This window comes from Pelodiscus sinensis, chromosome 2 (assembly GCF_049634645.1).
Source record: "Pelodiscus sinensis isolate JC-2024 chromosome 2, ASM4963464v1, whole genome shotgun sequence".
In the NCBI taxonomy this organism is placed as follows: Eukaryota; Metazoa; Chordata; order Testudines; family Trionychidae; genus Pelodiscus; species Pelodiscus sinensis.
The window spans coordinates 109522590-109536508 of record NC_134712.1 but is presented as its reverse complement, the minus strand read 5'-3'; the positions used below and the strand labels follow the sequence as shown (position 1 = coordinate 109536508).

Below are 13919 nucleotides of genomic sequence, written 5' to 3'. Positions count from 1 at the left end.
TACAATTTTTAAGTGACAGATCTGGCAAAATTATAACATTTTTCAGTGTTACACACACACAAATCTGATTGAAATTGAGAGACATGTTACACCCTACACAGTCACTTCTATCAGCATTTTCCATTTTCTAAACACAGTTCCCTCCTTACCCAACTTTTGTATAACAATGAAAATAAACTGTATTGTTTTATGGTGCTACTAATACGTCTTACACAACCAGTAGTGTATTGGGCAAACAACCTAGAGTTACTTTGAAAACTGCAACTTTATGGATCTGTGCTGGGGTAAAGCACCCAATATTTAAAACTTATGACTGCTGGTAGATTATTATTCAGTAGCAATATCAGTTTTTGTGCACCAATACAACTCAATTAATATTCCTGTAATCACTGCCCTCAAATATAGCATGATAATTCCGATACAGAAAAAAATAATGAATGTACTATGATGGCACTTAAAAACTTGTCATTCACCAGAGATGATCTAAATAAGATTTGCACTTAGCAAATCTTTAGTATTTGCCATATCTGACAAAATTTTCATAAGTATAGGGAAGTACAAGAAAATATAACAGATAACAAAATAACTATTTGCTAGGTAACATTAACACACTTTTTCAGTATTATCACTGCACATTTGATCAGAGGCACATTTTGCTCATGTAGCGTAGCTACATTCAGATGGCCTCCATTTAATACTGTTTATTACACCTGTGGTTTAATGGATAAAAAAAATAAAAGGAGACTAACTTTTGTTTCAACTCAGAGGGCTGTAGCCTACTCTGACTCTTCAGTGAGATTGGCAACTTCTTGCACTTCCCAATGCCCCCTCTATATATGTCAACATTTCAGAAAGACTGTGTGTGATCTATAGCCATAGGTTCCCAAATATTTCTTATTGAAAAGCCCCCTTCCAGATATACCAGTTGTCCGCATATTTCTACCCATCTCATCGTTAATACTTTGTGTTCTTCTGAATGCTATCTGCCATTGCCCTTGTGGCCATATTTCACTATTATATACAGACATCGTATATAAATATACAACATATACCATATACAAATAGTATATTAGGTATACAACTAACCACTCCCCCCTCCCCCACAACCTTAAATTCTGATTCAGATTAAACAGTTAGTTCTCATTGCTACAGCTTATTACCTACTTAACTTTATATTGCAAATTCCAGATAACGTTATAGCTTCCTCTAAGTAGCCTAAATAAAAATGCAATAAATAAAATAACCCAAAACCTCCACCATGGCATAATTTCTCCTGCTTACCCCCAGTGGTACCAGTATGAATTTGGAAACCTTGCCCTATGCAGGGAGCTGGGGTGTTGGAGCAGCAGGTCAACCTTTCCCCATCTAAAACTAGACTCTGTTTGGCCTTCTTTCCCCCCAGAAACAGCCAGACTCCAAAGCACTGAAAAGGAGCCAAGTCCAGCCACCGTCTTTCAGGCAGAGCTGTGCCCAGGGACTTCCCTCCACCCTCCACATGGGGGTGTATACCCCCCTGAATTTCCCCAACACCCTCCCAGTTTTGTGAACTATGGTGCCATACAGCCCACCTTCACCCTCACGGTTTCACCCCGCATCGGCCCTGACACCCCCCCTTGTAAATTCGAACACCCCCCTAATTCCTGGGGAGGCTACTGGCTGTGCCGCCTTCACCTGCTAGCCGAGTAAAGATTGATGCTGTTGGACCACGAGGGCTTTAAGGTGCTGAAGTTTAGGGAGTTTTTAATTTGTCCAGATGCTTGATCCGCATCCTCCCCCTTTCCTCCGCACCCAGCTTTTCTTTCGAATCAACCCCCTTCTGATTTCTACGGGGCTCCCGTGGAGAGGAGACGGGGGACCAGGCGGCAGCAGCGGCGGGCCAGGTGTGAGGTGCCCAGCGTAGGGGCTCCCCCTGCTGGCTCTAGGCCGTCGACGCCCTTCGCCTTCAGGTTTCTTTCTCGTATGTCTGCCCGGGCTATTTGTTTTCCTCTCTCTCTCCACTCCCCACCGCCCACCCTGCCAGTGAGTAGCCCGGCCCCTGGCCTGTCAGACGGCGTCTGCTTCTGAAGTTTGCAGCGGTTTCCTTTCCAGCCCGGCCTTATCTCGGCCCGCACGTTGCCGCTGGGTGACTAATAGCACAACAACATTGTCTCCGGATAAAATAAAGCCGGAGCTGTTTACCCGCTCTATGGGGGTGCGCTATAAAAGGGAGCTGGCGAGAGCTGTCCAAGCCAGAAGCGCTCAGGCAGCTGCGCTGGAGAAGGAGCTTCCCGGCTCTCCACCGCTGCTTTGGGGATTGTCACTGGGTTGGCAGCTCGGCTTGGCCCCCGGGAGCAGCTTTCCCTCCCTCAGGCCACTTCGCGCCAACTAGCCGCGGCACGGAGCGGCGCTCGGGGCTTTCTTTGGGGCTGCAGAGGAGCGAGCGGCTGGCGCGGGGCGCGATGGATTATTCCCGCATGGTTGTCTCCCTGCTGCTCGTGCTGTGCCCGGGAGCCCAGGAAACAGGTAGGTGTGAGCTAGGGGGCGAGGGCGCCCTGCAGCGAGCTACCCAGGAACGCGGCTCTACTGAACTCCAGGGGTCGGGGGACCAGAGATGCTGACAGCAGCACCCCTGGCTTGAAGTGATGTCTATGGACAGGGCTTCCAGCAGAGCTCAGGGCTTCTCCGCACCCCACTAGACAAACGGCTCCCGCGCCTCTGGGTGGGATCTCAAGAGAATAAAGGAATAGGCAGTTCTGGACCAGCCTCCGGTGATGAAACGTCCCCAGGGCTGAATCCGGACTGGAGCGCGGGCCTTTGCAGCCATGGGCTGTTGGGGCTTGTTTTCAGCCAACCTCTGAAAGGGATTCCCCCCTCTCCCCCATCACTCGCGTTTGTGTTCACCTGAGATGATTTAAGCAGCCCGGGCAGAGCAGCAGTCCCAGCCCACGCGGCTGAGAATAAACACCCAGCTGTGACATCGCCGTGAGTCACCGCGCGCCGCTGCCTGGAATGAATGGAACGCGAGGGGAGGCTTTTTTACACACACACACACACACACACACACACACACACACACACACACACACACACACACACACACACACACACACACTCTCTCTCTCTCTCTCTCTCTCTCTGGTACCCTCCCATCCGTTCTCGTCCGCACTAAACGCGCCTTCCTCGGAGCTGGGCTCCCCCTCTCCGAGACAGGGGGGAAACCTGTGAGCTTCGATGCAGAGTTACAACCGCAGCCACCCCCTTGGTGGGGACGGGCGCCACAAGGGGTCGTGGGGCGAGGGGGCATGGAAGGGCTAGGGAGACGAGCTGAGGTCTGGGAGGCTCAGGCAGGGCTCCCCAAAGAAGCGCTGAAAGGAAGGACGGAGGAAAACTGCCCCCCTCCCGGAACATCCCTGCCTCCCTACCCCAGGGGAGCGGAGGAATCTAATGCACCAGCCTGTGAGCCCTTCTATTAAACCACTAAGGCAGAGGGCGCCCCGTGTGCACACCCTGACTTAGGCAAGGGGGAGTTGCAATTCCCCCAGTGAGACACAAGTTGCAGCTGAGCCATGCGCCCGGGCTGCTCCTCTTTGTTAAACAACGGGGGCCAAAGCTGTGGCCAGCGGCGGGGGATGAGCACTGGGCCCGATCCATCTCCCTTGCTACCCCCGCCTTTCCCTCAGCGTGCGCGCCTGCCTCGGCTCCCCCGGGGCCGCTCGCTCGCCTGCTAACCTCTTCGCTCCCTCTCTCTCCCCGGCCCTTTAGGCGCTGAGCTGAGCGCTGCTGTCGCCGAGGCTCGTCCTTCTAGCGCCCCCTGGCCGCTGCGCAGGTCCAAGCGCTGCTCTTGCTCCACCCTCATGGACAAGGAGTGTGTCTACTTCTGCCACCTGGACATCATCTGGATCAACACCCCGGAGTAAGTGGGGGCCCTGCAAGGCTCTAACCTCCCGTTCACCCGGGCGGCGGGGCCATTGTTGGAAGTCGGTTGCTGTGGCGCCCTTTTAGGGGGGCTTGGGAGGGGCACCGCTGACAATGGCTCCCCGGGACACCAGCAAATGTATCCTTCTCCGTGCAGCTGAGCTCCTGCACCCTCACGAGCAGCGAGAGCGCCTGGGCTCAGCGGCGGCATGTGAAAAGTTCATGCCATTAGATTGCTCCTCAGTACACAGCTCGAGGGGAAGCTTGCAGTGAACCCTGGGCGTTGTTAGCAGGCGTTTCTCTTGGGTTGAAAAATAGGGTTAAGAAGGACATGCACTACTCAGTCGGAATATTTTGAAGATAGCTGAAGAGGAATGAGTGGTTGAGGATGGGACACAGATTTTTCCGTGGTAATATAAGAGCTGCCACCACCTACCCATTTCCTCATACCAGTTTTTCCATTGACTTAGGAGAGACCCCCTCCCAGGAAGAAAGCAAGTAGGATTTGGCCACACACATCAAGTAAATCACCTTTAACATTAGGCCTACAACAGTTCTAACCTTCCAAATATTTTATATCAGGGATTGAATGGTTGATGCTACAAAATACTTTCCCCTAGAAGCATAGAAGGGTGAAATGCTGATGGCTTGTTTCTGCCACCCTTATTTGCTTGCAGCAGTAATTTTCTTTGGGAGTCTCTTCGGAGCAAAATCTTGACCTAAATCAGTATAAAAATATTTGGCGAAGCTTCCTTAGTTCTTAAGAATGGCTGAGAGGCCCACTGCAAATGATTACAGAATACATTAATTACATTTTTACACTTTCCCCATTAAGGATGAAACAGGTCCTCCACTGGTGCAGTGGATACTAGCTTCAGTGGAGCTCTGCTGATTTACACCAGCTGAGGATCTATCTTTTTTTTTAATTGATTTTTTCTGTGTTTACAAAGCCCAGACAGAGGAGGTTCTGTTGCATTCTAATGCATCTTGATTCATGTTTCTTAGTTAATGATTTGAAAAGGCATTAGTCACTGAAGCAGCCACCATAATCACAGTGGGGCAGAGCAAATGTCTCTGAAAATCCCAAAGTGACAACCAAAAGAGGCTTCCTGATCTTGCTAACTTTGCTCACAAAACAGTCCCATTGATAAAATGACACACCCCTCAGTTCTAAGGCAATGAATTGAATTAATATCTTGATTTTCTGATCATAGGCGAATTGTACCATATGGGCTTGGTGGTCCTTCTCGACCAAGGCGGTCAGTGGAAGATACAGCCCCCAGGAAGCAACTAGAATCTAGCAAGAGATGCCAATGTGCCAACCAAAAAGACAAGAAATGTCTGAACTTCTGCCAGACAGGAGAAAAACTCTGGTGGGTTATTTATTTATTTTTATTATTATTATTATTATTTATTTGTTTTGAACTGTACTCACTGTAAAGAGCCAGATTGTGGTATGTCTGCTGATGGTGGCATTTACTTAGGATAATAGTCCCAGGGAAATCAGGGGCACTATTTGCCTGATGATTCACCCAGCATCATTAAGGATACCTGAATCTGTCTCAGAAGCCTCTGTTACATTTCATAGCTTAAAAAAGTGTCTCATGTGAAAGTGTCACCAGGTAGATTGTAACCTTGCTTTTTAATAGCAATATTGTTTTCTTTGTTATAAACAGGGCTCAATCCACATTGGAGAAGAGTTGGGATCATTTTAACAAAGGTGATGGTTGCACAAGATTTGGACTGAAGTGTGTGCACAGGCAACGACTTAACAGCAGGAAAATGAGAAGGTGAGCTACCATGTCTGCTCCTGAATAGGTTGAGATATGACGTTTCAGTAAAGTACAAACGGGACCCGATCCTACTCCCTGCTGCATGAGTGTGAGTTTAGCCTCTGACTTCAGATGTGAGCAGAATGGCACCCTAAAACATTGCAGATTTATTTTGGCTGTTGGTGATCCTAGAAATCCTTCTCTTACGCAATTAAATGAATTGAGCTGGTTGCTTCTTGGATGTGCTGTAGGTTCTAGAACATCAGTCTGAAACAGGGCAGGAGAAAAGTAATCTTGACACATAGCTTTTTAGTGTGCTCGTGCATGATCAGAACTGCTTGAAATTAATGTGTCTGTATTAGCCTTGTAAAATGAGAAGATGAAATTCATTCAGAGTTGTTATTTTTTAATGCATATGCCACATTTATTGAACTGTAAGTTATTCAGGCATCTAAGTTAAAAATGGCATCTATTCAGTGAGGCATTGCTGGCTGTATAGTACATTGTGGGTCTGATTCTCCACAGCCTTGCTTTTTGTGGTGTCAAATATAGCTACTCAAAGTGAGTACAAACTGCTACCATTGTAAATTATAACACAAAGAGGTAAGGCTAGGAAAAATCAGACCTTCAAAATTAGGATTTCTGGGTTCTACTCCCCACTTTGCCACTTACTTCAATGGGATTTGAGAGTAGGACCAAATTGCGTATCTTATTCCGAGTCTAAGTCGAAAGAGCTTATTTTGAAATTTGGCACTGTCTACACAGTGCCAAATTTCAAAATAAGGCACTATTCTGACAAATCCTGTAACCTTCATGGAGCGAGGGTTATAGGGATGCCAGAATAGCGCGCCCACTATTTCGGGAAATAGCGGGCGTTTTTAAAGATATGGTGTTGATATTTTGGGATACTTCCAGTATCCCAAAATAGCAACGCAGTCTAGACATACCCTTAGGCTGTGTCTAGACTGTATCCCTTTTCCGTAAAAGGGATGCAAATTAGACACATCGCAATTGCAAATGAAGCGGGGATTTAAATCCCCCCCCCCACTTCATTTGCATAAACATGGCTGCCGCTTTTTTCCGGCTCGGAGCTTTGCTGGAAAAAAGCGCCAGTCTAGATGGGGATCTTTCAGAAAGTAAAGCCTTTTCCAAAAGATCCCTTATTCCTTATTTTAAATCCCCGCTTCATTTGCAATTGCGATGTGTCTAATTTGCATCCCTTTTACGGAAAAGGGATGCAGTCTAGACACAGCCTATGTATGTAAAATTGCATCGTCAGGCTCAATATGCCCACCAGCCACTCACTTTACTCATAAGTCAATTCTATCCCCTTTTACATATCTCCTGGGAGTGTTGTGAGGCTATATCAAATTAATGTTGAGAGGGCATTTGGAGTGCCTCATGTAATATGTTGAGTGGCATTAGCTGGCAATATGACAATGCACTAATCCCGCTCGAATTAGTGTTGCAATGTGATGAAGTCATATAGCAGTGAGCTCTTTTTTTTTTTTCCAAAGAATAACTTTGCAGTAGTATCTCCTGGGAAGCAATTTGCAGCTTGCCATTCTTGAAGCAATTTATGATTTATGCCATTTCTCTGTTAACAAAATCTGGCTATGAGTAAAAAAAAATTAAAGTGCCAAAGTCCCATTTTCAAAAGTGTTGTATGCAGGAGTAGAAGTTCTTTTGGTTTTGAATTAGGTTTAAGCTCCTAAATAAGTAAGTTACTTTTGAAAATGAGGACCAAATCATCAAAGACATAGAAGTAAGGAAGCAGTGGGCCCAAGTAATTTAGGTGCTTGTGAAAATTTTACACTTTATGTGAATTCACTAAAACCGAGTACATTTTATGTAAAAACCCCAATAATAGTAAAAAGTAGCCAACAACAGAATATCCTTTAATTTGGACACACAATTTCTGGGGGTTAGGGTTTCCAGACTTGCCAAAGTTTCTATTAGCCTAGAGCTTCAGCTGGTTTAAATCAGTATCATTACCATGGATCTGTTGCAATTTATCCCACATGGGGATCTGACACCATAAGTCAAGATTTAGATTTATTTAATCAAAATGTTGATTGTATACACATAGGCATGCTATTTTATTCATACAAGATTTATAATTTTTATAATAGCCTTTGTTTTTTTCTTGTTTTTACAGACTTGAGGCCATCGGAAACAGTATCAAAGCTTCCTTCAATATTGCAAAGTTAAAGGCTGCACCCCATGAAGTGAAGAGGCTGAAGCACAACAGAACACATAAAAGACAAAGCATCTGGGAAAGTCTGAAAATAACTTCTTAGTGGAAAGAACACCAACCTCAATCCTGCTCCTTCACCAGTGACTGATAAATCATTGCCAAAGTTTATTTTGACTTTTGTGTTCCACATGGCAAAAGCATGTTGTGCTAAATATTAAGCCTCTCCTCTTCGCCTATGGAAAGCTTTATATTTGGACAATGTAAAAGCAATAAAAACCTAGCAAGTCATCCTTCTGGAATCCAGTTGGATGTGTTGCATTAACCAACATTCATTGATAGCCTTCTCTCAGAAGAAGAAAGGGAACATTTGGATGTTTCTCTCAGAAAGAAGGTGTAAAATGGACTGGTGTTGATCAGTTTGGCAGATTTCAGGGAGAACAAAAAGACTAGCGCTGAAAGAATTTGCAAGGGATAGTGATACAGAAACTCATAAAAAGAAGAGAAATCAAGATTTAAAAGGAGAAACTTTTTTTACTTATTAATAAAAACAGAAAGTGAAAGACACTGTGCTACTTTAATCAGTACTCATTGCATAGATACAAGTCTACCTCACATACTGTATGTTGCACTCCTGCCAAAATATTTTTACACCACGTTATTGCCTTTACTTATCAACCCTTTGCCTTTGTCAACAGTCTAGTTTACTAGTACATCCTGTTATCTGAATGGCAGGGCAGGAGTTGTGTTTGTTTGGTTAACCAAGGTTTTTGGATAATGAAAAGAGATTTCAACATAAATAATAAACAGGGGATATGACCTTGTTTAACACAATAGGGGTTGTACTGTGTTGCAGTTTGCCAAAATCCACCTATCATGTTGTGTAACAGAAAATGTTGCTAGATCTAGGACTTCAGCATCTTGTCTGAAATAAATGTATGGAGACAGAGGGTTGTTTAAAACGAAACGAAAAGGCTAATACTAGGTGACTGTTTATAGCAGTAAATGTACTCACATTGTTGAATTTGTTGACTGAGGTCTGATGGAATTTTATGATGTGCTTATTTTTTAAAAAAATATTTATGTTTTTACAAATTGTTCATTTATATTTACCATGTTGAATATATATTGGAATGGGCCATATTGGTCTATGCATGTTTTATGTATTTCTATGTGAAATCGGGAAATGCTTTGTGCCTGTCAAGGTAAATATCTTTAGAAATAAATATTTTTAACTACTGTATTGATCTGGTGGTTACTATTCCCAAATGTCCATAAGATGGCTGAAGTAGAGTTGGGATTTCCCTGGGACTACCCTTGGACACAATGGGAAGTCTTGTGTTCCAGTGGTCCTGAGAATTAGGCTAATGGGAGGTTTAATGCCTGTAGATACATGTAAACCAGACAGGTGAAAAGAGACCACAAGAAAAGCAGTCCAATGGTTCTCCAGGTGCAGTTGGGGGGTGGGGGAGGGAGTTGAACTATAAATCAGCAATCTAGCCTCAATAAAAGATTAACAATCAACTCAAACCACATGATCACCAGGATAGGGAAAATTTGCTTATGCCCTGAGAGTTGTCTAACAGTGTGTACAAGAATTCAGTAATTGTGCTGGGGCAGGATACAGGTGAAGGAATATGTCCCAAGGAACTAAGCCTCCTTCCAGCAAAGTTAATGGCAAAACTCCCTTTAATTTCAATGGAACCTGGACCAGACCCTGAGATATTGACAGAAAAAATGGATACTTAGTTAACATTTGCGTTGCTCCAGGTTCTTTGGCTTAAGGAGCCTGCAGCTGGATGGATGCTTCCTGCAGGGATTGTATGCCAGGTACATACATCAATGAGAGAAGGCTCACAAAGTAACTCGACTACATACATGATGAAAGCTGTTATCAAATCTCATAGCCAAAGGAAATAGAGCTGGTAAAAAACTCTTCAAACAGAACATTTTTTTTCCTTGAAAAGCCAGGCTTTTTAAAATAAATGCAGTCAGCCAAAATTTTGAAAAACTGTTTTATTAAGCACATGAATGGAGTGAAAAATGCATTTGAAATGTTCAGACATGCTGCAACCCTTCCATAGCTTGATGACCAGTTTGTTTGTTGATGTCCAAAGTATACATATGTACTGGATGCTGTAGACTTCATTGTTACCCACAGACGTTAAGGCCAGAAAGAACCATTGTGATTTTCTCAGGCAGGCCACAGAACCCCTCACCCACTCACTTCTGTAACAGACATACTTTTTGTGATGTTTCAGTTAGACACAGGGTCAATTTCTTCTCTCAGGTCTCTGCAGCAATTCCATTGAGACCAAGATGAGCTGCCTTTCTGTGAAAGGGGAATGTAAGCGACAAAGTGTAAACTAATTACACATCAGACTTTTCGGCAAGAACAAGACTCCAGTGAGGGTCACACCCTTGATCTCTATGTTTTAAAGAGAATAGGCTCTCCGACTGCTTTAGCAGACAGGATTTGCTGACCTTTGTCCGGTGTGAAAAGACCTCATTAAAGTTCAGTCTTTTTCCAGTGATTGACCTTCCTTGTTAAATAAGTAAATAAATAAATACTCCGGGCTTTGCTTCTTCCCCCTGCTTTCTGGCTGAAGTGAACCACAAACATACAGCATGTTCAACATGGTCTTCCACAAGACCAGCAGCACGTCTCCTGCATTGCAGGGATCAGTAAGGCAAATGTGTGAACTGAGGCATATAAGCAGACTAGAACCAGAGAAAACCAGCGTCCTCACTCCAGCCTGCAGTTTTAGAGTCAGATGACTTGGACTGTTTGGTTGGGTTGGTGTATTGACATTTTTCTTCAATCACCACCTCGTATGGTGGATAGCAGTATGATAACTTTGCTATACCTTAGGTTCCGAGTGGCTTATTGTTTTAAAAGAAAATTATTCCAAATGTTCTAGAATCCTCAAGATTTTAATCCTAAAAGATTGGCCTAACATTAGCTGTGCCTTGTGAAGGTGCAGAGTATACCTTAGTGGTCCAAATGTGGGGTTATTTGATCAAGGAGTTTCTGAAATATCACACGTTCTACTTAAAAATCATATTTATCAAATCACTTGGTTCTTCAAGGGTTTTTTTTTGTACTATTCAGAGATCAAACTGACTGTAATCCTCCCCAAATGATCTCAGCCCCTCAGGATTTAGCTAATGCACAGCACCCATTGCTCCCATGGGGAAGCAATATCTCCAAGGCTCTTGAGGATCAAGTTTAGAATTCTACATTGGATCAAAGCTTAACTGACATTCAACAGAAAATGAAGTATGTGCAGCAATAATCTCTTTCCTAGTTTTCATAAAGGCATGAAGCGTGATTGAGACACCTTAATTATGCACTGATAGTTTGTGTGCAGTTCTTAATGGCTCTAGTTATGACTTTGTTAGCTGGCACCTGAAAAGATGTGATGAAAATGGATTTAAAATCAAATAAAGTAAAAAAAGTCATGTTAGGGTTCTTCATGTCTGTGTCCACCTTTATGTTATATACACCACTCATATACTGGAAGAATCATATTTTACCATATGTGGCACATAGTCCATCTTGGAATTGCCCAAATACGTCCCTCATACAACAGCCAACAAAGCCAGTGAGATGATTTTCATTATCTTAATGGCCCAGAAAAACATTCTATAACAGTCAAAAAGGAAAAAGTCTCACTATCCTGCTGATGAGCATACATCAATATCTAGAATAGTTAGGTGACAGAACACTGACACACATACAGAATTGAAGTGTCAGTTTATTAATGTGGTCATGAAAGAGGGAACACCATTTTTTTAAGTCAAGGTTCCCTCAAATACTAATGTATTTTGCTGCCCCAATGTTATTTCTCAAATTAAATAGCCAGCAGATGTCAATATCTCCTCTGCACAAAAGAAGGATTTAGTATGTTGAGATATTCTCTGTTGGGATTGATGGAACTGGGCCTAGCTTTTTATGTTCCTTGGAATAAACCCACTCAGGCAAAATTCCCAATGAAACCAATGGACATTTGCCCAGATTACGGACCGCAAGATCAGGCCCTTAGTTATTTTAATCAAACTAAACCCTCAGAAATTATTTAATTAAATATAATTTGCAATCCATTCTTGATCAGCCAATTTTGTTTCTTTATTTTCCAGCCAAACTTTGATTTGACCGAAAAGGCAAAATAAGACATAGAGGGAAAAATGGCTTTGAAACATGTCTCGAGCTGTATTTATTTCAGGAAAACAATAAGATGATAGTGGAATTCTTTGCACCTTATCTACATGATTCTGACCTAATTTTTCCACAAATGGCTACTCTAATCTGTGTCACATTATCACAACCTGTCCCAAAATAAAATATCCATAATGTCTTAATGTTACTTATGTTCAGAATTTACTCAGCCAGACATCAGCCTCTTTGTTCATGTTTCCTCATGTTAGGATAAATATAGTCTCCGCAATACATTGCTGTGTTTACTAACACTGTGAGCTGGATAACCAGGGTTTGAATGATATCTTATTGTTTGCTTTCTTGATCGCAGACTGTTTTCCATTGTGCATATAAAACCTTATCAATTCCCAGGCTGATTTTATTAGCATCATGACGCTATTAATAGGTATCTCGTGTAACAAAACCAATTTCCAGTCTCAGCTGATGTCTTTATTTAATTTAGACTCTTTACTTCATATTTTAGAAACTGAACAAAAAGTAGGACTTTTGAGCAGTTAGGTTTATATGCTCATAAACTATGGCGGTAGCCACAGGATGAATAGAATGCTTTCGGTAAAATACAAAGATGGTAACATTTTTCCTGAGATAAACATTATGTGTGTGACAATTCAAAAGCAGCCAGGTTGAGTCCTGATTTTCTCTTTGATTTGACTGAAATGAGATATAAAAATGTAGGTGAAAACTGATAGAGAAACCACTTTTTCTATTTTTCAAAGCCGTTGTACAATCAGCCTTATAACAGTTTCGTGCATAGGGCAAGTAACAGTTGTATTACTGCTGTGAAACCTGAACTCTGTCCTAAATTAGCCTCATTGAGAGTAATTCTTTGACGTCAGTAGAATCCTTACAGCTTTACACTAGTACAGATGGGAGCAGAATTTGGGCCAGAAAGTCTCTGGCCTTTATTGTAAGACTTTGACATGGCAAATCAAAGGTTTGGCTGTGTACTGGTAAAAAGCTCTCAAGTCTTTTTTTTTTTTTTTTTTTTTTTTTTTTTTTTACCAGAATGCACTCATTTAAAACAAATTTAATAAAAATCACTTTTCAAAAGCAATGGAACAACTTTCCTGACCAGTATTTAATTCACTGAAAGTTTAAATCCAAGATGGACAAACCCCATGGAATTTGAAGCTTTATGAGCCTCTCCAAGTATTCTTTTGGATCTGCAAAACTGGTTTGAGTTAACCAGATATTTCTCCTGTAATTTAAGCCCTCCCCTTCATCCCCTGCCCAAGGGAGATTCAGTTTGTTTGTTTTTAAAGATGTTTTTCTAGCTAAGGGTAAGTCTATGTTATGCACAAGGGATAAAAGAACAGCCTCCAAAAACTAGGTTGACATCAAAGGTGCCTTATTTACATTACAATGTATTTTCTCTTGCCTCTTTGACCCCTTTTCACAAGTTTAAAGTTGCACACATGCCTAAGTACCTCATTGGATTGGAGCCATCAAGACTAAGAATAATCTAATGGAAGGCCACAGGACTACTAGTGATTAAAGTTAAGCATGTGCATAAGTACATTAATAATTTTTCTCTCCATACTGTTATTTTTCACTGTCTCACACTTCTAACCAGGTCTTGAACCCTGTAGCATTCTAATTCAAGAAAAAAGTTTAGATCCACAGTACTTTAGTGAGTTAATACTGTAGGCAAGATATGCTGACTCATTCCCAACTGAAATGTACAGTCACCACAATTGACTGTGTATTTCATTTCAGCCTGTTAAGGTCTGGTACCAATAATGCAAACAGCCTTAGGGCTGGATCCTGCAATGCACTAAGCTTTCTGGCCACTGACCTCAGTGAGACTATGCACATGTTTAAAAATAAGTTCACGCTTAAG

General features: G+C 42.6%; 1 protein-coding gene across 1 annotated transcript; it reads left to right on the top strand.

Moving 5' to 3' along the window:
• Positions 1 to 2040: 2040 nt before the first annotated feature.
• On the top strand, positions 2041 to 9096 carry EDN1 (endothelin 1). The gene is made up of 5 exons (XM_006138770.4): positions 2041 to 2502; positions 3742 to 3892; positions 5109 to 5267; positions 5571 to 5684; positions 7825 to 9096. Exons 1-5 carry the CDS (start codon positions 2439 to 2441, stop codon positions 7964 to 7966), a joined length of 630 nt encoding a protein of 209 aa, XP_006138832.3. The 5' UTR covers positions 2041 to 2438; the 3' UTR covers positions 7967 to 9096.
• The last annotated feature ends 4823 nt before the right edge of the window (positions 9097 to 13919 follow it).